We start from the raw sequence: 25,780 nt of genomic DNA on the forward strand, positions 1-25,780 counted from the left end.
TTCGGTTCGCGGGGAGTGCGGGGCAAGAGCAGCCCGGAAGGTCTGCGCGAGGCGGGCCCCCGCCCAAGGTGAAGCAGGAGAACATGGTTCTGGCGGACCCGCTGCAGGATGAGAGGGTTGCTGACGCTGGGTGCGATCTCGAGGGCGGTCGGGTGCAAGGGGGCGGGAGCTCCCGGGCTGCGGTGGCAGGGCCGGGGCGGGCCGACCGGCGGGGCATTTAAATCCAGCTGCTACGGGCGGGGACGCACAGCCCTGTGCTCTACTCCGTCTACCTCGCCGCCTTCCTCCCGCACCACAGGCAAGATGCGGTCCTCCTTGGCTCCTGGCATCTGGTTCCTCCGTGCCTTCTCCAGGGACAGCTGGTAAGCAGCTCCAGGCAGAGAACGCATCCCGGGGCAGCGTCCCTGCGGCGGGCGGGGAGCGTGGGGACGAGGGACAGGGCGGCTGGCGGCCTCTCAGCGGGAGCCTGGGCTTCTTCAGCGGAGCCGGCAGGAACGTGGAAATGAATGGCTGGTGTGCGCACACACCCACGCAGCACATACATTCAATCACCACCACCACCACACACCACCCCGGGGCCGCGGGGGCGAACCTGCAGGGCCCCTCACTTTCATATCATTGAGCACCCGTGCGAATCTGGACTTGAGGCCCGGGGTGTGGAGTTCCTGAAAAGTGGCCACTGTAGTCGTGGAGTGTCCCGTTTGGTCCCCTTCGCCCTTGGATATCACAACTGCCAGAATTCAGTGGTCCTGGGAGTTTGCCTTGGGGGCTCCAGGCCCTGAGACTTAGGGGTGGAGGTGCAGAGCTTTCCGCTCTCCCTTTGCTAATAAGACTTAAGGAGCCCCCTTTAGATAGGGCAGGTGCTCTTAACGTGACCAGCGCAGTCTAGTTTTAGGACGGAACATCCCACCTTCCTAACCCCTCAGTTCTGGGCTGGAGGGTCGCCCGGGGCACTTTCCTGTTGGGGACAGTGCTTATTACCTCCAGCCCTCTTCACTTCTGTACCTGACTTATTTGGCCTTTTTGAAGTTTAAGGTAGTTAAAATATATTTTTCAGAAAAAGATAAAACCTGACTCTCATAAGGATATAAAAATGAACATGTGTTAAAATTTTTATTTTACTCATAATGAGCGAATCAGAAGATGTAATCTAGACAAAAGAAAATCTAGGACACGGGGTCGTGGGAGTTATTGTTTCTTGGGGACAGAGTTTCAGTTTGGGAAACTGGAAAGATCCTAGAGAAGGGTGGTAGTGATGGTTGTAAACAGTGTGGAGAGAGTTAATGCCACTCAAGTGTTCACTTAAAAATGGTTAAAATGGTAAATTATGTTATATATATTTTTTTCAGTGTTGAGATTCAAATAATTTAACAACCAGTTCTCTGTCCTAATGACCATTTTAAGTATAAAAAATGATATTCAAGAAGGTAGTTTATTATTTCATGCATTTAATACTTAAATAAGAACAATAAAAGAGGTACAGAAAACTAGATTATACGTTTTAAAATATTAATGTAAAAATATAAAATAATACCTGACAAAAAACCAATAAACCGTTATTTAAGATAGTTCTAGCCTGACCTGTGGCAGCGCAGTGGATAAAGCGTCGACCTGGAAATGCTGAGGTTGCCGGTTCGAAACCCTGGGCTTGCCTGGTCAAGGCACATATGGGAGTTGATGCTTCCAGCTTCTCCCCCTTCTCTCTCTCTGTCTCTCCTCTCTCTCTCTCTCTGTCTCTCCCTCTCCTCTCTAAAAAAAAGAAAAAAAAGATAGTTCTATATTGCTTCTTGATTGGCTGTCCTCACTTGCAATTTTTTTCACTTATGGATGGAATGAACATTACTACAGGCGCTTATGCTGTTGTGCAGATGAACGTTAAAAAAAAGAGTAAGCGCCTGACCAGGCAGTGGCACAGTGGATAGAGCGTCGGACTGGGATGCGGAGGATGCAGGTTTGAGACCCCGAGGTCACCAGCTTGAGCATGGGCTCATCTGGTTTGAGCAAAGCTCACCAGCTTGTACCCAAGTTCACTGGCTCGAGCAAGGGGTCACTCGGTCTGCTGTAGCCCCACGGTAAACAACTAAGGCGTTGCAACAAAAAACTGATGATTGATCCTTCTCATCTCTCTCCCTTCCTATCTGTCTGTCCCTATCTATCCCTTTATCTGACTCTCTCTCTGTCTCTGTAAAAAAAAATTTTAAAAATCAATAATATAAAATTTTAAAAGTAAAATAAAATAAAAAATTAAAAAAAAGAGTAAGGGATGTAAATTTGTGATTTCCACATTGGGCAGCTACCCAGGTACCCACCTTAGAAAGAACCCTGATTACAAGTGCCATTTTAACAACCAGTTCGCCGAACTCAAAAAATTAGGTATTGGTTCTGCCGAACCAGTGGGAACCGACTGACTCCCACCACTGTATATTTTACCACAGTTTTAAAAAGAGAGAATCCAAAGAATATATCCATTTATAAGTCAGCAATATTGAGGCAAAACTTGTTTCCACAGGTTAGGAGGGAAGACTATTTATTGAAGCTTTATCAGTTCATGGACATATTTTGTATGATTTCATTTCCTACCACTTCAAAGCATTTTAAAATAGATTATGGTCAATGAGACACTAGAGTCAGATAATCTGGAGAGGAGTCCTCTAGATGCACTGTTTGCCACTGAAACAAAATTTTTTCTACAGTCTCCTGTTTTGATCAAAATTAGTCACCAACAAAGATTAACATAAGGTTTGTCTAATTAGATTTGATCTGATTATTTAGGTGTAGCAAGAGTGCTAATTTATTTATTTACTTATTTTTTTAAAGATTTTATTTATTCATTTTAAAGAGGGGAGAGAGAAAGAGAGAGAGAGAGGGAGGGAGGGAGGGAGGAGGGGGGAGGAGCAGGAAACATCAACTCCCATATGTGCCTTGACCAGGCAAGCTCAGGGTTCCAGGTTGACGCTTTATTCACTGCGCCACCACAGGTCAGGCGCAAGAGTGCTAATTTATAATGCAGGCCTTGTTAAGTTTGCTTTGCTGGAATTTTTTATTAGGAATCTTAGATTGAACTTTTAAAAGCTTGTTATTCTTTACTGTTCTGAGATTAGGAAGCTAAGCCAAGAAACTCTCTCCACTAGGTTTTACCTGCTGTACCTATAAATTTGGGCAAATTCCTCCCTTCTTGAGGCCCCCAAAATATCCTAAAGTTCCTGGGATGGCAGGGAGTGACCTTCCTTGTTTGCCAAAAGGGAACAGTAAGCCAGTTTTCTTGGGCGGGTTTTATGAGCATTGGCTCCTTAAAAGGGGCAGGTTATATCTGATTAAGTGAGCATCATTGTCAATTACGACATTCCAGGGAAGGCCTTGGTTACATAACCAATTCTTCTAATTATGCTATGGTTTAAAAAAGACAGATTCTTATTGAACTTTTGCAAATAACCATATTCCTATGAAAAGCAAGAAGACTCAATAAAAGTTTATGAATTCTGGGCAATCAGGTAGGGATAATAAGGTATTTACAATTGTTTCATTTCGGTTTATAAAGAGTCTACTAAATTGTTATGAGTTATCTATAGCTTAAGAAGGAAGAGAAAATACTTCCTTATATATCCAGAAAATAGAACACTAGAACAACATCAACAATATCCCAAACACAAACAGCAATCATCTCTCACCTATTATTCAGTCCTATGTGATTAATTCCTGTTCCACTGAATTGGGTTAACAATCTCATAAACCTGTCTGCTTTTTGTCCAAAGAGTTTTAAAAATCCTAAGTGATGCCATCAGAAGCCTGTGACCACGAGCAAGTGCCTGGTACACTGCTTTTCTGAGCTAGTCCTTGGTTGTTAAAGATAAGACCTTTGACCTATAGCTGATTGCAGAGCCTTTAGGAAGCATCAGAGTAAAACAAAAACTACCTGGAGGTGACAAAGACAAAAAAAGGCACAGATTAATTTATTACTGATAATTTTCTAAAGTGAAGGATCTGATGAGAATTCATGACAAGACTAATGCAGCTAACAAGGAAATTTGGCTGTTCCTGAACTATGCAAAACAAAACAAAAAAAAGCCAATCCTCCTCACCCCAAAATATCTAGATAATGATTGAATGTTGTGTTTTATTTTGCATTTAGGATTTGATTTGGGGAAGGCAACATCCAAAGAAGGAGATGCAAATGCTTGTCATGGGTGCTAAGCACCAATACTTGTCCCACCCATTTGAAAGTGATAATGCTACACTTAAAAATAAACATAGAAGATAACATTATAAAGAAACAACTCTTTCCTAAAAGGGATTTCTTTGTTTTAAAATGTATGAAAAATTATTTTGGTGAAACAGAATGTGTGCTATCGAGGCAGATGACACAGGAGGTACAAAGATGATATTCTATACCTCTTATTGAGTGCAGACCAATAACCAATATTCAAGAAAATTTTGTGACTTTTAGCAGAGAAAAACCCGAATTCTGCTTTTGAATTGACAATACTTAATACTAAAGGAACCACAGACTCTTTTTAAAAATAATATGAATTAAAAACTTAGCCAGCTTTGACAAAATTCCAACCACACATAATTGCTTCTTTTTGGACTCATTATATGTACAAGTCAATTCCCTGTCCACAAACCTACAAATTTATCCATTCAGGTATCGTCATTCATTGTCCTCTTTCATATTCTGGAACAACCAGCCATTTTACTTTAGAATAAAACTTTTCTTTTTCTTCTTAGTAAACATAAACACACCTCATTATTATATATACAAAGCTGTGCCTCTCCGTCTAGGCTGCTCCTAGCAGAGTCTCATTCATAGACATTAGCTGTATTGTTTACCCAAGTAACGTAGGTTTCAGAGAAGGGGGGATGGGATATGGGGGTGGTGGCTATTGATAAACAGCCTGTCCCACACCAGCACTGTAGAAGGGCTCACAAATACACAACACAACTTTCTGTAGCCACACACATTGTTCACACACTTCTTAAAGTGTGAGTCCAACTACTGTGTAGCCAGCCTCTCCCAGATGTAGGACAGATCTGCACTGGAACGCCTCCACCACTGTGTGCCTGTGCAGGCAGCTTTTCTAAGCTGCACTTTCTTCATCAGAAAAAGGTCGGTTCTAGACGATAAACGTGGGATGTGACCATTCTTGACCCCCTGTCGCTAATGGAGGGCGCCCAATAAGTATTCTTTTATTTCTTTCCTCATGAATATAGGTTCAGACTAGTAAGAAACACTAAATGTTAATATAATTGCTACTATAGGCACATCATTATGTTGAGGTTTGAGGCCTACAAAGATGAATAAGACATGGTCCTACCTTCTTGGAACCGAGGATCAGACTGGAGAGGGGGTGTGTGCTCTTATTACCAAACTCACTGCTTGCACATGTCCCCACGGAGGGCATTTAAGTGAAGTGAAGAAAGCAGACTTAGCTAGACTGCCTAGACATAGCTAGGGTGGATTGGCCTGAACTTTGGATTCCCTGTCTATCAAGTGAGAGTAACATCTACCTCATAAGTGATTGTGAGGGTTAAACGAGGTGCAGTGCCCAAAGTACTTAGGTCGTGACAGGCTCTTGTTAAGCACCAACTAGACACCAACTATAGACTGTTTTTCTACTTGCTTTTCCTACTAGTTGGTGTCAGGCATTGCTTATTTGTAGTTCACTGCAAAGTTTCCCCACCTGGACATAAATACACTGAGGCACAGAGAAGCTATGTTGCTTGGCTGGCGTCACACAGCCTGGTAATGGCTGAACTGGAATTTGAAACCAGGTTAACCTGACTCCCAAGTTGTCCTCCTGATGAGAGTATGGGAAGGGGAAAAGATCACATGGCCATTTGGCCTTAGACAAATCAATTAATCTCTCGAAAGCTCCAGGTCCTTGTCTATAAAATAGAAATAACAGTGTACCTGTGTCACAGGATTTTGGTGAAATTAAATGAGCACTCATTTAAAGCCCTTATCCCGGTGCCTAGCTTCCAGTTAATACTGGGTAATTCCTAGGTGCTTGTGAGTTTCCGTGAGGGAGGGATTTCCCCTCATTAGGAGGAAAAGGTAACGTGTGACTTGGTGGAGCTGGAGGTAGGAGCAGAGGGCTGGAGCAAAGGCCAGGAAGTAAAGGTGTCGCCTGTCTGTTAAAGACCATAACGTGTAGGTGCAGGTACATGGGGCTGAAGGAGCATCTCCAGTCCCTGGAAACGAGGCCGAGAGGCAGCCAGCTCAGGTGTGCAAGCAGAAGTCAGACACTGCAGCCCTGGCCAGATAGCTCGGTTGGTTGAAACATTGTCCTGGAGCACAGAGATTGCCTCTTTGAACCCTGGTCAGGGCACATACAGGAGCAGCCCAATGTTCCTGTCTCTCCCTCTCTCCCTTCCTCTCTTGCTAAAATCAATAAATAGAAATTGAAAAAGAAAAATCAGAAACTGCAGAGTTTCTGCCCCCACCAGACCCTGTCAGGCTGCAGTGGATAGCCAGTTCATGCCCTCTCAGAGTCTTCCCTAGCTCTGGGCCCAGTCAGTGGCCGTCTGTGTCAATGTCTGCAAGGACATGTCTGGGGACAGCTGGCAACATGGGCATCTAGCCGGAGAGATGACTGGGGCTCTGTTTATGGGGCTGGGCCCATTTCCTGGGGCTCTGTGAGGGCAGAAGAGAAGCCTGTGGGAGGAGGGACCGGCTGGGTGAGCAGGACTAGGGAGCGGAGGCAAGAAGGCAGGAGCCGTGAACGCCCACCTCGCTCTTTTCCACATCAGAATCTTCCCACGGGAGCTGGAAAGGCCAAGGCTGGCTGGTGGCCGCTGCTAGTATGGACAGCCCTGCCTCCAGGGTTTGCTGAGGGCTCACGCTGCAGAGCCATTGTGCCTTGTTTAACACTATCACAATCTTGTGTGGCAGGATTTATTATCTTATTTAAAGAAGATCAATCTGAGGCTTAGAGAGATTAATCAAATTGCCCAAGGTCACAAGTAGGCAGCAGAACCAGAAATTAAGACTCATACTATTTTGGTCTAAGTCTAATGTTCTTTTCCCTGTTCTGCAATGACCTTGATCAGGGCCCCCAGTGCAGCCAAGATAGCTTTATTTTGTCTTATTTTCCTGGCAACTGCAAAGAAGTAGTGGTAAGGGTAGCGGGAAGGGCTCAGTAAAACAAGCTGTGATAGGGAAAGAACGCTCTGGAGGGGAGGGGTCTGGAGCAGAACCTGGAGAGCCAAGCGCACTGTCCTGGTCGCACTGGGCACTGCGTCTTCCTCTTAGGTCAGAGCTGGTCCTGCAGAGTGAGCGCGTGACCCTGCGGCCCCTCCCCACCCACTGGTGTGACTGCTGCCCTCTCCCCCAGCAGCTTCTGCTTCCTCCCCCCCTGCCCTCCCCCCACTCCACCCGGGCTGTTTCCTCTTTCCCTCCTTACTAAGCAGACTGGTGTGTACCTTCCTGGCTTTGGGTGGGGCTGTCTGACTGAGGCCCCATGGGCTGTACCAGAAGGCAGCAAGGGTTTTGGAATGTTCCAAGTGATTGGCCAAGGCCTTATTTCTTCCAGTCGAGCTGTACCAGTGAACACTGAGTTCAGAGAGGAACTGTCTGAGAGTCACACAGAACTGAGGACAGACACAAGAGGTTGAGTCCCTAAAGCCCATGATCCCTTATCTGATTATCCTTGAAATGGCATTTGACGTGGGTAGTATCGCTGCTCTTGTGTGGCCTCTAGCTCATGCCTCGTCCCCTGGATCCCTCATGCTCAGTAGGAGTGGATGAGGGTGACGCATGGGGCTGGGCCTCCACAGAATCCTGAGAGGAGAGCCATTGTCTGACCTTTCTGAGCAGCACTTAGCTAACACGTTTCCATCCTTTCTGTCCGTGCTGTTTGCATAGCCTTTCTTCAGAAGAATGACCAACTTAATACTTGTTGACCACCTCTTCCTACCCTACCAACTCTACACTCTTCCAAATCATTCCAGGTGCCTGAACAAAACCTCATGCTAAAGCTTAAAGCCACACCTTTTCATTCTGTCTGAATGCTCAGGGTTCCCCTACTTAGCTTCCTTCTCCAAGCAAAACAACCTATAATTTCCTCTTTCCTAAAAAAGAGAATTATGTTATTTACTCCTTTGTTTTATAAAGTCCTGGGCTCCTGGTAGCTACTAGCCACTGGCTTCCTTCTATGGAAAGGATCTTGGGGCCAAACTCTGAGTCAACTTGACTTCTCTGACAATCGCTCATGTCCCAGCAGAAGGAAGGGTTACAGATAGAGGATTCCTTGGGCTGCCTCTCTTTCCCTTGAGGGTTTCATGTCCTCAGTGCTCAGAGGCCCTCCCAGACCTGATCTGCTGAATCCTGGAACAGGCACATCCAAGGGGAGGCCACCGAGTCTGTTTTCTCAGGGCAAGTGCTAAGGTCACCTGAAGCCACAGCCAACCCAACCTGTCACATGGCTGTGTTAGAAGCCCTAGACATCTACTAGCAGCCCCTGGTTAAGGCAGGGAATAGGACTTATTGATGAGGGAGTTTAAGTCCCCACTGGCCTGACACGGGCGTCGGGGCAGGGCTGACTGACTGGGGAGCCACGTGGGAAAGGGACTGATTTTCACCGTCTCCTGAGGTCCACGCCCCTCTGAATGCTGTTTCCTATTTTCTGTTTTTGTACTGGTGGTAGGACCTTTGGGTGGTAATAGGTCCTTTCTTTGTTTTTTATCTGTTGTTACTTTGTGACAAGTTGTTCTTTCCTAGCTCAGAAGCATTCCTAGTGCAAAGTCTTAACCTGGTTGATAAAGCCATTATCATGCTCCTTCGAAGAAGGATGTTGGACTGTCAGATAATCGTTAAGAGATAGGAAGTCCTCCTCTATATTGGACTTGGTTACTCAGTAACTAGTGCCGGGCAGGGGGAGGTGGGACTGGAATAACTGCTGCTGCTTGCTAACAGAGACCTAGGGTCACGGGGCAGTCAGCCCCTCCTGGAAGTCACCACACATGCTCCTTGGTCCTGGCCTTTGTGCTAGGCCAGCCTGACCCGGCAGCGGGGCTGCGGGCCCTTCCCCTCACAGCCGCCCCGGGGAGGGTAGGAAAAGCCCAGCTGTGTGTGTTCTCGGGACCCCTCTGCGGCCTCCTGACTCTGCAGGCAGGGCTGGGAGGGGGGAAGTGAAACCAGGGCTCTCCCTGCCGCCGCGCGCCATCAGCTCTTTCCTGGGTGTTGCTGTGAGTTTGGCAGCCGAGGCCTCTGCTTAGCCCTGCCCTTACTGTGACAGATGTCCCTAGGCCCCTTTGAATTGTGGCACTGCAATGCCAGTGGCTGAGGCCAGGCAGGTCCACATTGGATTTGGGCAGACGGTAGAAAAACTGCAGAGCCATAAAAGGTTGGGCCATTCCATTTAATAAAGTCTCACAACGACGACAAGCACACAGGCAGGGGAAACCGCCTCTCAGGCACACAAACATCAAAATGGCCCCTCACAGAGGCGGGCAGGCAACCCGCCATCTACAGTCCCCCATCTCTATCGAGCGCAAGCACCCAAAGCTTTTCATAGGCCACACACACGTGCCTCTGCCACGTGCTCTCACACTAATCAAGTAAAGGGCTTGCAGCTGGTACACTGGTGAGCAAGCCTAACATGGCTGCCCCACAGGCACCTTGGCTTTTTTCTCAGAACAGCTGCCAAAGTGGAAGGGGAAGAGGACTGAACTAAGAGGAGGCCTGGCTCCAAAGGCGCTCTGCTCAGCCAGCTGTGTGACTCTGAGCTCCCCCCGCCATCACGCGAGCCCAGGCAGGACGTCCCAGAGGAGGCCAGCTGCGGGGTCTAGCTCCCCACAGCACAGGGACCGCCTGCTTCTCCGTCCCCGGGAGTCATGACTCTCCCGCTCTCTTGGTTGTCAGTTCTTCAACTCAGGGCTGGAGTTGGAGCTGGGAGAGAGGTTAGGCCAGGCCCTAGAGGAGGGCAGGGCTGGAGTGCTCAGTCAGCGTCCCTGTCTGCGCCCAAGTGGGCATGTGGGCAGGCCCGAGTCTGCTCCCTACTGTTGCAGCGTCCCCCAAAGGCACTGGAACCCGCCCCGGGCAAGGGCAGAGCACGGGTTCAGCTAGCGCCGGTGTGATACTGGGAACATGGGGAGCATGGGAGTCCTGGCCCCTGTATCCCTACCTTCCAGTGAATCCAGGGTCTGGAACTCCTACGGTGGGAGGAGGAATGTGGTGCCAGCCCCAACCCCACTCACCTCCCATAACAGCACCGCCGGCTGGTTCAGCCCCCTCCAACCCCTCTTCCTCTTCTGAACATTTAAAATACTAGAAACTGTCCCACTAGGTGCCAGGAACTGATACGACCTGCTGTCTGCATCATCTCACCTGTCAATAGTCCTGTGAGAAAGGGGATGAACTCTCTGCTTTTCAGATGAAAAAACAGGTGTAAGGAGTGAAGCCAGCTTTTGCCTGATTCCTAAATCCTTGCTCTTTTCTACCCTTAAAGCGGTGGCCGAGGCCAGGCAGGTTCACACTGGATGCTGGCAGATGGTAGAGGAGCTGTGGAACCAGAAGAGTTGGGCCATTCCGTTTATTAGTCTCCTAGCAGTGAGGGAGCACACAGCCAGGGAAAACTGCTTCTCATAGCCGCAAGCAAATGAACAGCAAAATGGCCTTCACAGTGATGGCAGGCAATCCGTAATCCGCCTTGAGGGCAAGCACCTGTAGCCTTACGTAGGCTGTGCACACATGACGCTGCCACATGCTCACTCACTAATCAGGCAAAGTACAAGCAAGCAAGCCCTGACACAGCTGTTTTTCCCAACACTACCATAGACACAAATTCCCGGAAATGTACCACTGAGGGTCCCATCCTTGGCCATGTGCCGAGGAGGGGCTGGCAGAATGGAAGAAGCGAGGGGACTGGCCCTGCCTTCAGTGAGGAAGACAAGGACGAGCTTCCAAAGGGTTGTGCAGAGCAGAGCCTTGGGGCTCACTTGGCTTTGCCTGGGTGGCGTCTAGTCCTCTGACCCAGAAAACCCTGCCCCTTCAGTGACTTCCCATCACTGTGACCTCCACAACATGGCGCCCATGGCTCCACATGACCTGTCCCCTGACTCCTGTCCGGCTTGGCTCAGTCCCACCTTCTAGACATCCTGAGTGACATGGAGCTCCCCAAACAGGTGGTGTGGTTTCACGCTCTCTGCTTTTGCACACGCAGTTCTCTGTCCCTGGACGTACTCCTGCTCCAGCTCCGCCAGCCAGCATGTCACACACACAGGGCTGCTTCTCGTTCTTGTCCCTTAGCTCCATGCACCTCTGGCTGCAATGCAGTGGGGCCTCGGAGCCCCTGGGCCAGCTCTCATGTAGCACATGCCTGCACACAGCCATGTCCGCAAAAGCCCCACCTGCCACACAGGCTCACATGCAGTTCATGGGAGGGCCTGACCTGTCCACCTCCTGCGTGATTTTGAAGATTCAACTAAAGCCTTGTCTCTGGGATCCTTTCCTGATGCTCTCCCACCCCACTGGCCCCGGGCCTCCTCTGCGCTTCCCTGTCGCGCCTGGCTGCCTTCTCCCTTCCGTCCGTCCCTCCATTGACCTGTGAGCACCTGCAGGCAGAGATCTCTGTTATGGTTTTTTGTGCTTCTTGCTGGATCCCTACACGGTGCCTGGCACGTGGACGGCACATGTGTGGACGTGGTTGGGAGGCAATCTCGTTTCGGCCTGGGAGCATCAGGGTGTCAGAAGTATGGGAAGGCCTTGTTGTGTCTCCCGCTGTGGCCAGCTCCTCCTGCCAGGTTGGGAGAGGAGTCCAGATGAAAAGTGCATGGAACAGAGAAGGAAGAACAGCAGGGACACAGGCAGGAGAAGGCCAAGGGAGGGTGGTCTGGATCCTTCCTAGGTGGGCAGGTCTTGGTGCTTGGGGTAGAATCAGTGTGCTGGTGGGAAGAAAGAGTGGCCGGCAACCGAGCTAGATTTCCAGGCTCCTCCTTGGCTCTGCCCAGCTCCTCAGAGGGCTCAGCGCACCTGCCGAGTCGCAGCCTGGCTTCCCGGGCAGCCAGGCTGCATAGCCGATAAGGGCCTCATGCTGAGCCTGTCGTAGGAAAGCACAGAGCCACGGTCCTTAGGAACCTTTCATATCCAGAGAATATGAGATTTGTCGCCATGGACGTGGCTGAATTCATGTGGCAGCCAAGATGGGCTCAACTGAACCCCAGGGGTCTTAACAGTGACATAACAGAGGCCCCGGGACTAAGGTGGTGGTATTGTGTTCACTTCATTGAGATAGCTGTGACTGGTGCTATCATCCATGTGTAATTAATGAGGAAACAGGGACAAAAAAGGTTTAGGGACTTGCATCTGGTTACACAGTAAACTAGAGGCCTCACTCAGAGCGCTCAGCCTTTCCTCAGACCAGCGGCCTCCCCGCAGGCGAGGGCTGGACTTTTCCTCCATCTAGTTCTCGCTGAACTTCTTCAGCAGGGCACCCTCTCCAAACCCCCTCAGGTTCTGCAGGTCCCTCAGCTAGGAGTCATGAGCTGGATACCAATTGGTGGCACCTGAAAAACACTGCTGCCACCCAGCTTGCTGTCAGTCACTATGACAGTCACCTTGGAGTAACCCCAGGTTCCCCGCAGAACCCATGCCTCCTTGGGAACAGGGAGCCAGAGGGGCCAGGTCGTAGAGGAACATGAAATCCAGGCTAGATAGTTGGAATTTTGTTCTTTGCAGAAGGAAGAGCCACAGAGAATTTTTAAGCCAGGTAATGGGGCGAGGCGTGTGCCCCTTCTTTCTTTTAAGATGAACTGGGGGCAGTGGACAGAATGGAGACAAAGAACTCAGGCAGGAAGCTCAGGAGTAGGATGTGTCGAGAAGGGCCTGGTAGCCCAACCTAAATTCAGGCTGTGCTGAAATTCCCTTCGTTTCACGAGTGGTAGCCGTCATGACTCATGTGGAGGAAGTGAGTTTTGAAGGCAGATCCCCAGAAAGTGCAGACCAGACCGGGCCGCAGCGCCCCACCCCCTCGGTTCCCTAATACGAAGGGCATCAGAGCTCCTCCCACTGCGCCTACGCACCCTTCTCCACGAGATCCTTATGAACCAGGGCTTTGGGTCTTTCTGAATGCCTGGCCCTTTCTCCTGGGCCAGGGGACCATTTTGAAGCCCACTTTCCATGTATTTCCTGGCTCCCAGCTGCTGACTCTGCTCAGCTGATGCTCTCTCTGCTGGGGAGGCTGACAGTGACTCAGGCGCACTGAGCCCGTCCCCAGACCCTCAGGAGGAGGGAATCAGCGGGGTGTGCATGGAAACTGCCCTGGTGTCTGGCTGAATTGTTCTTTCCATCCCAGCCCAGACCCATGTGGTGTGTGAGCCATAGATGGAAAGAGTGACCCTGCTGTCCAGTGGGCAGATGAGACGGGACTAGGCGAGGACGAGGGTTCTGTCAGCTCCACCCCTCCCCCCCCCACCCCCGGTGCTGCACTGCCAGCCATGGTCCCGTGGTCCCGGCTCTGCTGTGACAGGGGCAGCAGGTGCTACTGCTGCCATGTTCTAAGCTTGAGAGAAATGAGCTCACTGTGAAGACAGACCTTTCCTCCCATCAGCCTCCACCTGCTCCCATCATTTCTGGTATTTTAAAGACGATTTAGCTCCGTGCACCATCTCCCGCACAGGGTGCACGTACAGCGAGGCACCCGACCTTAGTGAGGCCACATGCACGGAGCGGTGGCGGAAGGGACAAGAGCCCAGGAGCATGTTGTGTTGTCTGGTGTGCTGGTGCTGAGCCAGCTCTGATGGAAGGGCTCGGAAGTTGGGACCAAGGGGATAGGGGCCCTGAGCACCCTGCCCTCCGGGCATCTGTTCCCACCCTCCCCATGGCCTCTGCCCAAGCCACTTGTGTCTAGAGGGGAGCCTGAAGGTAGAGAGTTGGTGGCGGTGAGGTCCTGGGGCTGCCTGAGTGGTCACAGCTGGGTATCTCCCTGCTAATCCGGATGCTCACCTTTTCTTTTCTTGGTACCTTTTCTTGCAGGTACCGAGGCTTCATCCTGCTGCTCACCTTCTTAATTTATACCTGTTATCACATGTCCCGGAAGCCCATCAGTGTTGTAAAGGTGAGGCTGGCCCGGTGGTAAGGAAGAAAGCAGGAGACAGTAGGCCCAGCAGAGATGTGTTTTATTAGAATGGTCTGGAGCTCAGGCCGTGACCATCCTGTCCCCACCCCCACCCCCACCCCCACGGTCACCAAGCCTGCTCCTTTACCTGGTCTGCTCCCACTTTTAGTAGCTCTTTTTCCAAAGGAATTTCCCTAAGTAGTCCTTGTGAGTTTATTCACCGAGACAGCAGTGCATTGAAAGAGGAAAGACCCTGGGCTCTAGGGTCCAGTGTGGCTGCCTGTCCCTGCAGCCAGTCCCTATAGGAAGAGGTGCCAGAGGAGGGCGCTGAGTCCCATGGGGAGGCGGCGGTGCTGGTGGCTGGCTGGGGAGGGAGGCTGCTTGCTCTCTCTGGGCTGAGTGGGGTTTGGGCCCTGACCTGGGTATCCCATGGTCTGTCCAGAGCCGTCTGCACCAGAACTGCTCAGAGATGATCAAGCCCCCCAATGACACCCACAGTCCCAACGATACTACATGGTGCAGCTGGCCTCCCTTTGGTAAGAATGGGTCAAGTTGCTTCTCCACTCCTCATCCTCTTCCTGGGGAAGGGGTTGTCCAGGGCTACAAAGGCCTTCTTGCAGGGGCAGTCAAGCAATGAGCTTTCTGTCTCTCTCATCTGCTTTCAGACAAGGACAACTACAAGGAATTACTGGGGGCCGTGGACAATGCTTTCCTCGTGGCTTACGCCATCGGCATGTTTATCAGGTAAGAGAGGCAGCCGCAAAATAGGGTGTTCGGAATTGCTGCCTCCCTCTTATCGGCCAGGGGCGTGGAGTCAAAGTGGAAAGGCTGATGGCCGCCAGGTAGAAACAAGACCACAGCCACTCTCGCTTTCTGACACGGTCACCAAGCCTGCTCCTCACCTGGCCGTCCACTGCTTTCAGTAGCCCTTTCTTCCTGGAAAGCCTTTCCTGGATGCCGCTGGGTTCACACGCAGACGGCAGTGGCAGCGGTGTGGTGGGAGTATGGCTTGTTCTGGACCAGGACCCTCTAAGGGTGACAGTGGACGCAGGAATGGCTAGGAAAGCCGTCCTGCCCTGGGCCTGAATTAGCACAGCAGACATGCTATTTGTCACTGAGAGTCAGGCGAATACTGCCTCATGCGACCATCAGCAGCAAGTTACAAAGCAGTGTGGTGGCTCTGTGACAGAGGTGGCTCACACGCTCTGGAGGCTCACGGGTGGTCACTTAGTCCATGCTGGGATTAGAAGGATTAGGGAAGCTTCTCGAAGGAGATAGTATGTGCGCTGGTGCAGAGCCTCTGGGCTCGGCGGTGGAGAAGAGAGACACAAGGCAGAAGAAAGAGCATGAGAAGAGGAGGGGGAAGCAGCGTGATCTGGGGGTGGGAGGTTCGCCCTAGTGTTTGAAGGGAGCAGTAGCAGAGGATGGGCTGAAGAGTCAGGTCGCATGTGCCAGGCCATGGGCTCAAGAGAGCAGGGAAGGGTTTTACCAGGTGTCAGATTCAGATCTCAGACAGGTCAGTCTGAGCGGGGTGCAAGGTTGGTTGAAGGAGGGCAGAACCGAAGGCCTGGTCCGGCTAAGAAACAGATTGATCATAGTCCAGCTAAGCTTTGAGGGGCGCGGAGAAGAGGACACACAAACAGCTCTTTCAGAGAAGACTGGGTGGCTTGCAGATCGACGGTGAAGGGTGGAAGCAGAGGCAGGACACAGGCAGTGCCATGGTTTCTGGCTTGAGTGAATGGTGTTGCCACTCGCCCTGAGGCTCAGGGTACGGGATGGGGGTACAGGAAGGAAGGGGAAGAGTTCAGTTTTAGTGTTGAGTTCTGAGTGTTTGGAGGGCATCCAGGCCAAGGTGTTCAGAAGGATCTGGGTGTGGTCCTGAAGCCCTGGGGGAGAGAGTGACTGGATGTGGGCACGTGGTGATAGTTAAAACCATAAAAGTGCTGCAGGAGAGGGCTCCCCAGAAAGGATAAATGAGGAGGCGTGGTCAGCCAAGGGTAGGGCTGAGACTGGCACAGCCAGGGAGAAAGCATCTCCGGGAGTGTGGTCAACAGTTTCCAGAAAAACAGCGAGGGCTGGTGAGTGGAGGACTGAGGGTGTCCCTGGCTGTGGCAAGCGACTCGGAGGTCACTGGTGGCCACCTTGGCCAGAGTGGCTCCAGCGATGTGGTGGGGAAGAAATGGAGGCAGACTTTAGGAGTGCGGGTGGCGAATGAACCACAAAGCTAACTCTCTTCTCCAGTGGGATTTTTGGGGAGCGGCTGCCCCTTCGTTATTACCTTTCTGCTGGAATGCTGCTCAGTGGCCTTTTCACCTTGCTGCTGGGCATGGCCTTCTTCTGGAACATCCACGTTCTCTGGTACTTCGTGCTCATCCAGGTAGGGGCCTCTTTCCAGCTCTTGGGCCTCTATTTCCATAACAGAAAGGGTCTGGTCCTTCCCAGCTGCCCCAGGCCATGGCCGATTTGGGCCCTAACCCCCTCTGCCCAGCCCCTGCTCCTCTGTTCTGCTCCACAGGGTCTGACTTCCCACCTCCCAGGGTTATGCATTTGCTCTCTCAGTGAGTCTGCACTGAGCACCACCCTGAGGTCACTTAAGATGCCTGAGAGGCAGGGTCTCTGAAGTAAAGGATCTTGGTCCAGCCTGACCTGTGGTGGCACAGTGGGATAAAGCGTCGACCTGGAACACTGAGGTCGCCAGTTCGAAACCGTGGGCTTGCCTGGTCAAGGCACATATGGGAGTTGATGCTTCTGCTCCTCCCCCCCTTCTCTCTCTCTCTCTCTCTCTCTCTTTTCTAAAAATTGAATAAATAAAGTCTTAAAAAAAAGGATCTTGGTCCAGAGGGCATTAGGGAGCGTGTGTGTGTGTGTGTGTGCGTGTGTAAAAAGGGAGCTTGTAGTGTGGGCTGTGGGAGCACCCCTCACCCATGACATTGAACCTCCTCAGCCCAGGATGGGTCAGAGCCGGACGCTGCATGTCCAGGCCCATTGCACCTACCTCCCTCTCTCCCTGCAGATCTTCAATGGACTCGTCCAGACCACAGGCTGGCCCTCGGTTGTGACCTGCGTGGGCAACTGGTTCGGGAAGGGCAAGTGAGTGTGACAAAGGTGTGAGCAGGAAGTTCTCTGGGAGGGCTGGGGTAGTGAGGACAGGACTTATGGCCCCTTCCATAATTTCAGGGTAAAAAGATGAGAAACTTGCCTTCATTTTGCTGACTTTCACATCCTGAGTGAGATAAACATTTTAGTGATTAAAAAGCAGTATTGATTTTCCATTCATAAGGTTTTAACCCATAAAACAGCCACTTTAATTATGCTTTTCCTCACAGTAGATGAATTCCCATTTCTCCTGGAGGCAGAAAGGAAACCTGTACAGCTGGCTTTTGTGCTACGGACATGGCTCTGGAGCAGGGTGTCTCGGCCCTGCACTCCCGACCCCAGGGCTGAGTCTCTGTGCTGGGAAGTCCCGTGCATTAGAGATGGCTAACAGCATCCGCCCACTAGATGCCGTTAGCACACCAGGAGCAGTGACAGCCAAAACTCTCAGACATTGCCAGTGTCCCCAGGGGGCTGAGGACCAGTGCTTTACAGTTAGAGCCACAGTGAAAGAGAGAAGAGAGGGGTGCAGGCTTGACCTCTCAGGACAGCGAGTGCTCCGTGGAGAAGCCCTGAGTGCTGCCTCAGGGACTGCAGGCCTAGCTGTCCCTCACTGGGTCCCAGCCACCCCTGCCCTTTCTGCTGGCATGCAGGCTGTAGGCAGCCAGCTTCTTGCACTTGGGCCAGGGCAGGTGAGATGAACCCTATGCTTCCCTTTTTACTTTTTCTGCTCTTCTACCCAACCCCTCGTCCTCCCTCCCTCCCTCCCTCCCTCCCTCCCTCCCTCCCTCCCTCCTTCCCTCCCTCCAGGCGGGGGCTCATCATGGGCATCTGGAATTCTCATACATCCGTGGGCAACATTCTGGGCTCTCTGATTGCTGGCATCTGGGTGAACGAGCAGTGGGGCATGTCCTTCGTGGTGCCAGGCATCGTCACCGCTGCCATGGGCATCATTACCTTCCTTTTTCTCATCGAGTGTGAGTGGACCCTCCCTCCACCCAGGGCCCACAGTTCTGGTAGAAGGCAGCTGGCCATAGTGGGAAGATTATTGGTCATGGTGTTGGAGGACCAGATATGTGACTTGAGACACAACCTCTGAGCCTTAGTTTTCTCATTTGTAAACAGGACTATTAGCATGTACTTCCCAGGACTATCGAAAGTTTAAGGAACAGGTGGTTAGAATGCCTGGCCCCTAGCTGGTGCTTGACAAATGCTGCCTGGTCTGAGGATGCAAAGGGAGGGCGGTAGGTAAGACACGCCCATATTGACTGTCCTGGTCCCCTCAAGCCTGTGAGTCAGCTAAGCTGGGTAGTCAGGACACTTTGTAGCAGAGAATGGGAGTCCAGGAGGCAGGTGTTAGGAGAGCCAGGCCTAGAAGGTGGTCCCTGGAGCCTGCTTCCAGGTCCTTTATGTGACCACGTTGGGGGTGGGGACTAGTCCCCGTGCAAGAGGAGGGCCTGGCCTGAGGAAAGCTTCCTAGAAGATCTTGTTTTTCAGACCCAGAAGATGTGGACTGTGTCCCCCCGCAGCACCACGTGAGTGTGAGCCCCCAGCCCCCTCCCTTCCCCTCCATCCCCCACCCCCACAGGACTAGAGAGTTGGAGGAGGAAACCCTGAACGCACAGTTACTTTGCAGGCCCAATGTCAGGCCCTTGGGTTGGCTCCTCAACAGTCCAAGGGGCCTACAGGAGGTTAGTCCGGTCCAGGAGAGGGACACACACCTCTTCCAGCTTGGGAGCCCCTGCCCCTCACGTGGGTTATCCCTCCAGTGAGCAGGGGATGGTGCATGGATGTTCTCACAGCAGGGTCTCATCCTGTTCAGGGCGGGCCGGAAGAAAACCAGAACAACCCTGAGGACCCTGGGAGTAGCCCCTGCAGTCCCCAGGAGAGCAGCCTGGAGTCGGCTGCCGGCTGCTCCAAGGAGCCCAGCGCTCAGCCTGTTGCCATCAGCTTTTTTGGGGCACTCAGGATCCCGGTGAGAAATTGGGGGATTGGAGGGGAGAGAGAGGCTCTCTAGATTTTTCTGTAGGACATCAGGAGATAAGGAGGCTCTATGGTTTCTAGCATTTCTTTACAGGAGATGCCTAGGGTAGTAATAGGGAGGCTAATCTTGACAGCACGGAACAGCAGGCACATTGCTTTCCCGGGAGCGGTGGGGGTAGGAAGGGCTGGGCGGTGCTCATGCCCCTTGGGGCTGCGCCCTTTTCAACGCGCCCTCTGCTGCGCTTCCCAGGGCGTGATCGAGTTCTCTCTGTGTCTGCTCTTTGCCAAGCTGGTCAGCTACACCTTCCTGTACTGGCTGCCCCTCTACATCTTCAATGTGGGTAAGTGCTGGAGCAGAGGGAGGAGGGAGCCCACCGTGATGCACGTGACTCCAGGCGCAGGAGGCATCTCTGCTGAACCTCTTGTAGGGCAGAAGGAGATTTTTATTTTTAAATGAAAGTTGAACCTTGTATGCTACTCCTAAAACCCCAGTTCCAGCCACTTCCCCCCCTCCCTTGGAACTGAGTTGGGGGTTAGGAACTCAAAGCTGTGTTCTGTGATTTTCCCTAACTTCTCTACCCTTTAGTGTAAGAGGAACCCACCTCCAGCCTGTCTGGCTCATAGACGTGCGGGGTTGGAGGGCGCTGGGAAAGGGCTGCCTTTTGAATGCCTCCCGGAGTCCTTCCTCCCAACCCGAGGAAGACTCCTGGTGAGCCACCCGCACTGCTTATAGCCTGGTGGTGAACACTTCTCTCCCAGGGGCTGCCTGGAGACTCATGGGATTCTGCCCTGTGCTGGGTTGGCTTGGGGACTATTCTTCTGGCCTCTGCCCCATCCAAGGATGGACAGATGAGGAGAGTTCACTTTTGTATTTGAAGGGAATGTTTGTGTCAGCCTGGCCTGAGTCCCTGTATTCCATAGGTCAGGTGGCTGCTCCACCAAGGAGCAGACCCCTGCCCCAGTCCCGAGCCTCAGAGCACCGCAGGGCCAAGGCCCCTCGCCTCAGCTGTGCTGTTCCCTCCAAACCCCACGGGGAGGGCTGAGGGCAAAGCCGCCTTGCAATATACTTACTGTACCTACGCTAAACAGGACACCGGGAGGATTAGTCACGGCCAAATTTCAAGCTGTAACTTGCCCTACAGCTCTTATTTGAGGGGTCTCTTGTAAAAATAGAGAAGGAGCCACAGGGCAGCTTCGTGGACATGGAGACTCTTTGTTTTGTGGCGTTCATGCTGACTTCAGAGTATGAGTCAACCTTTAGGGCTGGGCTACAATTCAAGCTTCTGGATGTTTTTCTGATCCTAGGCAAGGCCTGGGACCCGAGATCCTCATTGTCCTGTGAGTCTCCTTCTGGCTGTTTACTAGCAGAGATCTCAGATGGATGTGAAGCCCCCTGGTGGTGGCCTGCCACTCAGTCGGGAAATAGAGCAGGAACTGGCGGGCTGGACTGGAGCTCAGGGAGACTTTCATCCCCACAAGAAGGTGGCCCAGTGGGACAGGGCTCATGGGCCGACCTAGGGTTTTCAGGAGAGGGCTGGTCAGGGCGTCCGGTTGCAAACTGTTGTAAATTCACTTTGGCCAGTCACTTCCCCATGGGTTCTCACCACTTCCTCCGGAAAAGGAGGCTGTGGGCCTGGACCCGGTACACTGATTGTTCTGACTGTGACACTCCAGGATGTTTGCCCTGAGCCCTCAGGTCTGACCACATCGCTGTGTTTTCTACAGCTCACTTTAGTGCCAAGGAGGCAGGGAACCTGTCTACACTCTTCGATGTTGGAGGCATCATAGGTGAGGCCCTGCCCTGCTTTGCCTCCATCCTGCATTCCCCTCTTTTCCTGTGGGGTGCAGAAAGAAGGGACAGAGCCCATAGGATGTGACGTGGGCTGGTGGCATGAGAGGGAAAAAAAAGGCTTCTGCCCTGCTGGGCAGCCCTAAGAGAGATGCCCTCGTGTTGGCCCTCCCATATGCAGCGGGTGCAGGGCGGGCTTCAGAGGGAGACTCTCTACTGACCTTTTGCCCAGGCCCAGGCCAGTGGTAGGCGGGGTGATGGGACCAAGCTTGGGGGGTTCCGTGTGGGTGGGAGGTTGTGGTGGTACCTGAGCAGCAGTGACTGAGTTGGTTTCTGTTCCAGGTGGCATCCTGGCAGGGGTCATCTCTGACTATACCAATGGCAGGGCCACCACCTGCTGTGTCATGCTGATCTTGGCTGCCCCCATGGTGTGTATAACCTTGGGCAAAGTGCATGTGCATAGGTACCTGTGTAGGGGTGCTGACCTGGCTGTGCACCTGGGCATTAATGCACATTGTATGTACATCCCTGTGGACAAAAAACAGACCCAGACTGAGAGTTTTGGAAAGGGATTGGTGACTATTGGGACTTGGAGAAGGGAAGATCAACTGATAAACTTCTTGATCAAGAAAAGAATAGGAAATTGAGGCTAGATATGAAAGAAGACTTTCTGGGAAAAGCAAACAATAAATTACCACATCTAAGACCCCCCTGCCCCCCGAGAGGTCTGGGTATGAGAAGGATAAGGAGTAAGGTGACCTGTTGGATTCCAGAGCGGCATAGGGTCGTTCCAAACCTCCAGGCCCCAGTCTATCATAGGGGCCCGTGAGAAGCCTGGGCGTGACTCCCCCCCCTGCCCCTCTGTCTTAGCTGTTCCTGTACAACCGCTTTGGCCAGAACGGGATCGCCACCTCCATAGGTGAGACAGTGCCAGGCCTGCCAGGCTGCAGGAAAGGGGCTGCTGCGGGGCGTCAGCGGGAGGCCAGGGAAGCAGGGTCCGCAGCCTGATGCCAAGGGATCTCACCTGCTTTGGGGATGGGGCTGTTTGTAGCCCCGCATCTCTAACTGGACTGTCTCTGTTACCAACTCAGTAATGCTGATTATCTGTGGGGCGCTGGTCAATGGTCCTTACGCACTCATCACCACTGCTGTCTCAGCTGACCTAGTAAGTGGGGCCGCCTCCCCGGAAGCCAGCGATCACCTCGGGGTCTTGCTCAGGGCCTCTGTCTTCTGGTCCACTTTCCTCACAGCCCTTTCCCCTTGCTTGGCCTGCACAGGCAAGATCCTCAAAATCCTTCAGAATTCACCATTGCCCCCACTTCCTCTCAGCTCCGAGCCCCACACCACGTGTCCCAGGTCAGCACTTCTGCAGTCCTGGTGCTCGCTGCCACCTCTTGGTGTGGCCCTCACTCTGCCCTCTCTCCCCAGGGGACTCACAAGAGCCTGAAGGGCAACGCAAAGGCCCTGTCCACCGTCACGGCCATCATCGACGGCACTGGCTCCATAGGTCCGTGACTAGCTGCTGGCGCCTGCAGCGGGGTGCTGAGCCGCGTCTGGGGCACACTCCTTGCGCTGCTGCCATCACGTGGGCAGGGGTCCAGGGTCCCTTGGCGCGTGCCCTGCTCTGACACTGCTCTACACAGGTGCGGCTCTGGGGCCTCTGCTGGCTGGCCTCATTTCCCCCACGGGCTGGAACAATGTCTTCTACATGCTCATCTCTGCTGACGTCCTGGCCTGCTTGGTAAGAGTTCTTGGGGTGCACAGATAGATAGTGGGGAGTGTCCTGTCCTGCCAGGCTAGAACCTTGAAGGTCCAAAGCATTGTTCTCCAGGGGCTCTGGGACAGCAGGCATTTACTGAGAACCACTTCCCCTCCCACGGGGGATCCCTGTTGAATGAAGCTGTGTGCCCAGCTCTCTCCCTCCTGCCAGCCCACTACTCGTCACCAGCACTGGGGACCGACCACGTGCTCCAGGCTAATGTTGTCCCCTCTCTCTGTGCCTCACTCCCCACAGCTCCTCTGCCGGTTGGTGTACAAAGAAATCCTGGCCTGGCACTTGCTCCTGAGCAAAGACACAGGGTGAGTCCCCTGGAAATCCAAAGCCCCGCCTCCCACCTCAGTTCGAAGAAGCCGAGGGTCAGGCACTCTGCGGCTGCTGGGCCAGCCCCAGCCCAGATCCCAGGAAGGCGGAGCTGGCCCTGGACGCGCTGGTGTTCGTGAAACGCCTGCAGGCCCCACTAACCCGCCCCCTGTTGTCCCGTGTGTCTCCATAGCTCTTGTCTGGCTTTAACCCAAACGCGGTAGTAGTTTCCTCAAGTCCCATGACTTTTGTGAGTATTTTCTTCAAGTCTGTGACTGATGTGCCATCAGAGTGGGTCCTGCATGCAAATACTTTCTTTCAGTGTGATTTTTCCAACTTTCTCCTTCTTTTGGGGGGCCAGTTCTAAAGCCTATTGCCAAGCAGAGCATGGTGCTTGAGAAGTGTTAGCTGCCACCAGGGTCAGCAGCCTCTTCTCCGGGAGAGCAGCGGGCTTTGCACACACCGCAGGACAGAGGACGCAGAGTCCCGGCCAGTAGTTTTCCATCTGAACTCAGACTCTGAGCTGCAAGTGCTCCGGGAGTTCAGAAACCAAGACCTGTGGGCCCTCTGCCTGCGGTGTGCAGGGACAAGCAATGACCAATCAAAGCCTCTGGGACAAAGTCGAATCAGTGTCGGTGACTGGCTGGTGTGCTCTCTGTCTGTGACCCAGTGGTGGCGGGTGTGGACCGCATATGGGTTGGTGGCCGAGAAGACCTGGGCCAGGCTGGAAGAGGCTGGGCTCTGTGCTGGTGCTTCGTGCTCTCCTGCTGAGGAGAAGCCTGCAGAGCTGATGAGGAGCCAGCAGAGCTGGGGACCTGGTCTGGAGGGTAAACGTGGGCCGCGATAACCAGCACGCTGTTTGGGGAAGCACTTTTCTTTATGGAAAGTATCATCCAGGTTTGGGGAGAAAAACTGAGAGCAAGTGGCATTAACAATCTCTGTCCTGTCCTGGAAGAGCTGGCGGGTTGGACCACATGACCCACGCCTCTCCCACCTGCCCTCCCTGAGCCAGGCCCCAGGTAGCCTGGGGGAGGGGCCCGGGGCTGCGGGGGAGGGGGATTGAAAAGAAGCAGAAAGGGAGGAGAACGGACACTTAGGAGGCATTTGCTCTGTGCCTGGAATGAGCCTAAACTCAGACGTTCTAGCTTCCCTCCCAGCCACCTGTGGGGTAGTCATGCTCATTTAGAGATGAGAGAACATAGGCTCAGGACTCGGAGATGCTGAAGGCTCTGGCTTGTCCCCGGTGTGCGGGGTCTGCTCCCGTCTGTGAGCTGGTCCTTCTCTGAAAGACCCGTGGGCGGTGGGGAGGCAGGCAGCTCACTAGGGCAGAGGGGGCACTGGCCTTGGAACCAGAAATCCCTGAAGAGTCTGGATTTCTGTGCTCACCTTTATCTATAAGACCTTAGGCATCCTTTCTGGACTTCCACGTCCTTGTGTGTGAAATGGAGACACTGATCTCTAAATACCTGGCAGGGTTGATCTGAGGCTGAGGCACCATGGGATATGTGATATGGCTTTCTAAAGCTGTCAAATGTGGTACAAACGTAAGGTGGTAAATTTTACCTGGCTGTCTGCTCTCTACTGAAGAGGTGAGAGGGAGCTCTGATTATAAAAGGCAATTAGTAAGGGACCTGGGACCTGCCTTCTGTCCCTACTGTTGGGGCTGATGGTTAACCTGTGTCTCACTCTGTCTTCCTGTGTCTCTCCTCCTCATTCAGGTATAAGGAAATATGAGGCTCTGATCAGAAAAGCAGCACAGAGGGCCCCAGCTGGATCCCAAAGTGCGCCCCTGGCCGAGACAACGGAGACTGCGCAGACTCTGAGGCAGAGCCTCTTGACTTAACGCCACCCGGCCCAGCGCAGTGCAGTGCAGTGCAGTGCACGGGGAAGCCGGTGCTGGCAGAGCCTCCACGGGAAGAGGACGGCTGGGCAGAAGGGACGGGGTCAGGGCGGAGGGGTCTCTCCATCTTACTGAGGGAAATAACTCCAGCTTGTTCAGATTCCAGGACAGAAGGCAGGGGCTCCACAGGGCCAAGGCCCGGAAGAGGCACATCTCCCCTCTCCGTGTAAAATGTGAGCCTCTGTAATCAACTTGTACCTAGAGATGGGACTCTGACCCTATTTCAGAGCTGCCCGGCCTCTCTTCGTTTGTTTGTCCACAAGCCATTTTATCTCTTTTGGATCCTGTTTCTAACCCCTGACCTGTTGGGATTAAACCATTATCGCTGTACTCTCCAGGGCGAGGACCAGGGTAAAGCAGAGATGTCACTCTGGACTGGTGGCTGTGCTGCCTCACCCTGTCCCGCCCCCTGTCTCAAGTGGACGCCGTGTCAGGGCAGTGCTGTGGGGTGGGGCCGTGACTGAAAATACCAGTGTGTGTTTTGATAAAGAAGTGTCAGTGGTTATTGAGTGCTCACTGTGGGCCAGCTCTTCTCTCGGGATGGAGTGGACAGTGGACACAGAAGGACTGACTCTGTGAGCATAGGCGCAGGGTGACAAGTCTGGTCCATTAGCCATTACGTGTGTGGCCCCGGGAGCCCTCCGCAGTGGCCTTTCCTCCCCGGTTCCTGATGGCCTTGCTCTGTCTGCCGCAAGTCCCAGAGTGCTCTAGACTGGTACAGACTTCTTTGCTGGCTGTGCCTGCGCAGTCCTTGTTGGGGCTCCCATGGCTGCTGAGGCAGTGTCCCAGGACCCCCAGGTTGTGTGCTGGGGCTGACCACACCACTCATTCCCAGAGGAGATACTCATGACATCAGTGATGACCTGTGGGGCAAGCTGAGAGCT

The 25,780-nt window shown here is 52.8% G+C and overlaps 1 protein-coding gene across 3 annotated transcripts; it reads left to right on the top strand.

The window, feature by feature from the left end:
- On the top strand, window positions 1-25,780 carry SLC37A2 (solute carrier family 37 member 2). 3 transcript variants are annotated; one of them, XM_066259624.1, is made up of 20 exons: window positions 2-130; window positions 299-362; window positions 13,970-14,051; window positions 14,494-14,587; window positions 14,717-14,795; window positions 16,293-16,428; window positions 17,065-17,141; window positions 17,955-18,121; window positions 18,642-18,679; window positions 18,967-19,119; window positions 19,378-19,468; window positions 20,853-20,915; window positions 21,259-21,344; window positions 21,787-21,835; window positions 22,008-22,081; window positions 22,345-22,423; window positions 22,560-22,657; window positions 22,931-22,995; window positions 23,190-23,246; window positions 24,715-25,778. In XM_066259624.1, the coding sequence occupies exons 1-19, from the start codon at window positions 109-111 to the stop codon at window positions 23,218-23,220; spliced, it is 1,548 nt and encodes a 515-aa protein (XP_066115721.1). In that variant the 5' UTR covers window positions 2-108; the 3' UTR covers window positions 23,221-23,246; window positions 24,715-25,778. The 3 variants fall into 3 exon arrangements, with proteins under 3 accessions (XP_066115723.1, XP_066115721.1, XP_066115724.1); XM_066259626.1 differs by lacking the exon at window positions 23,190-23,246 and having other exon boundaries at window positions 1-130; window positions 24,715-25,780; XM_066259627.1 differs by lacking the exon at window positions 2-130 and having other exon boundaries at window positions 146-362; window positions 24,715-25,777.

The sequence above is a fragment of the Saccopteryx bilineata genome, chromosome 2, assembly GCF_036850765.1.
Source record: "Saccopteryx bilineata isolate mSacBil1 chromosome 2, mSacBil1_pri_phased_curated, whole genome shotgun sequence".
NCBI lineage: Eukaryota > Metazoa > Chordata > Mammalia > Chiroptera > Emballonuridae > Saccopteryx > Saccopteryx bilineata.

Coding starts and splice junctions, on each gene's coding strand:
- SLC37A2 (XM_066259624.1), top strand. CDS start 109: ATGAGAGGGTTGCTGACGCTGG. Junction 131..298: donor GAGAGGGTTGCTGACGCTGG/GTGCGATCTCGA, acceptor CCCGCACCACAG/GCAAGATGCGGTCCTCCTTG. Junction 17,142..17,954: donor AACTGGTTCGGGAAGGGCAA/GTGAGTGTGACA, acceptor CCCTCCCTCCAG/GCGGGGGCTCATCATGGGCA.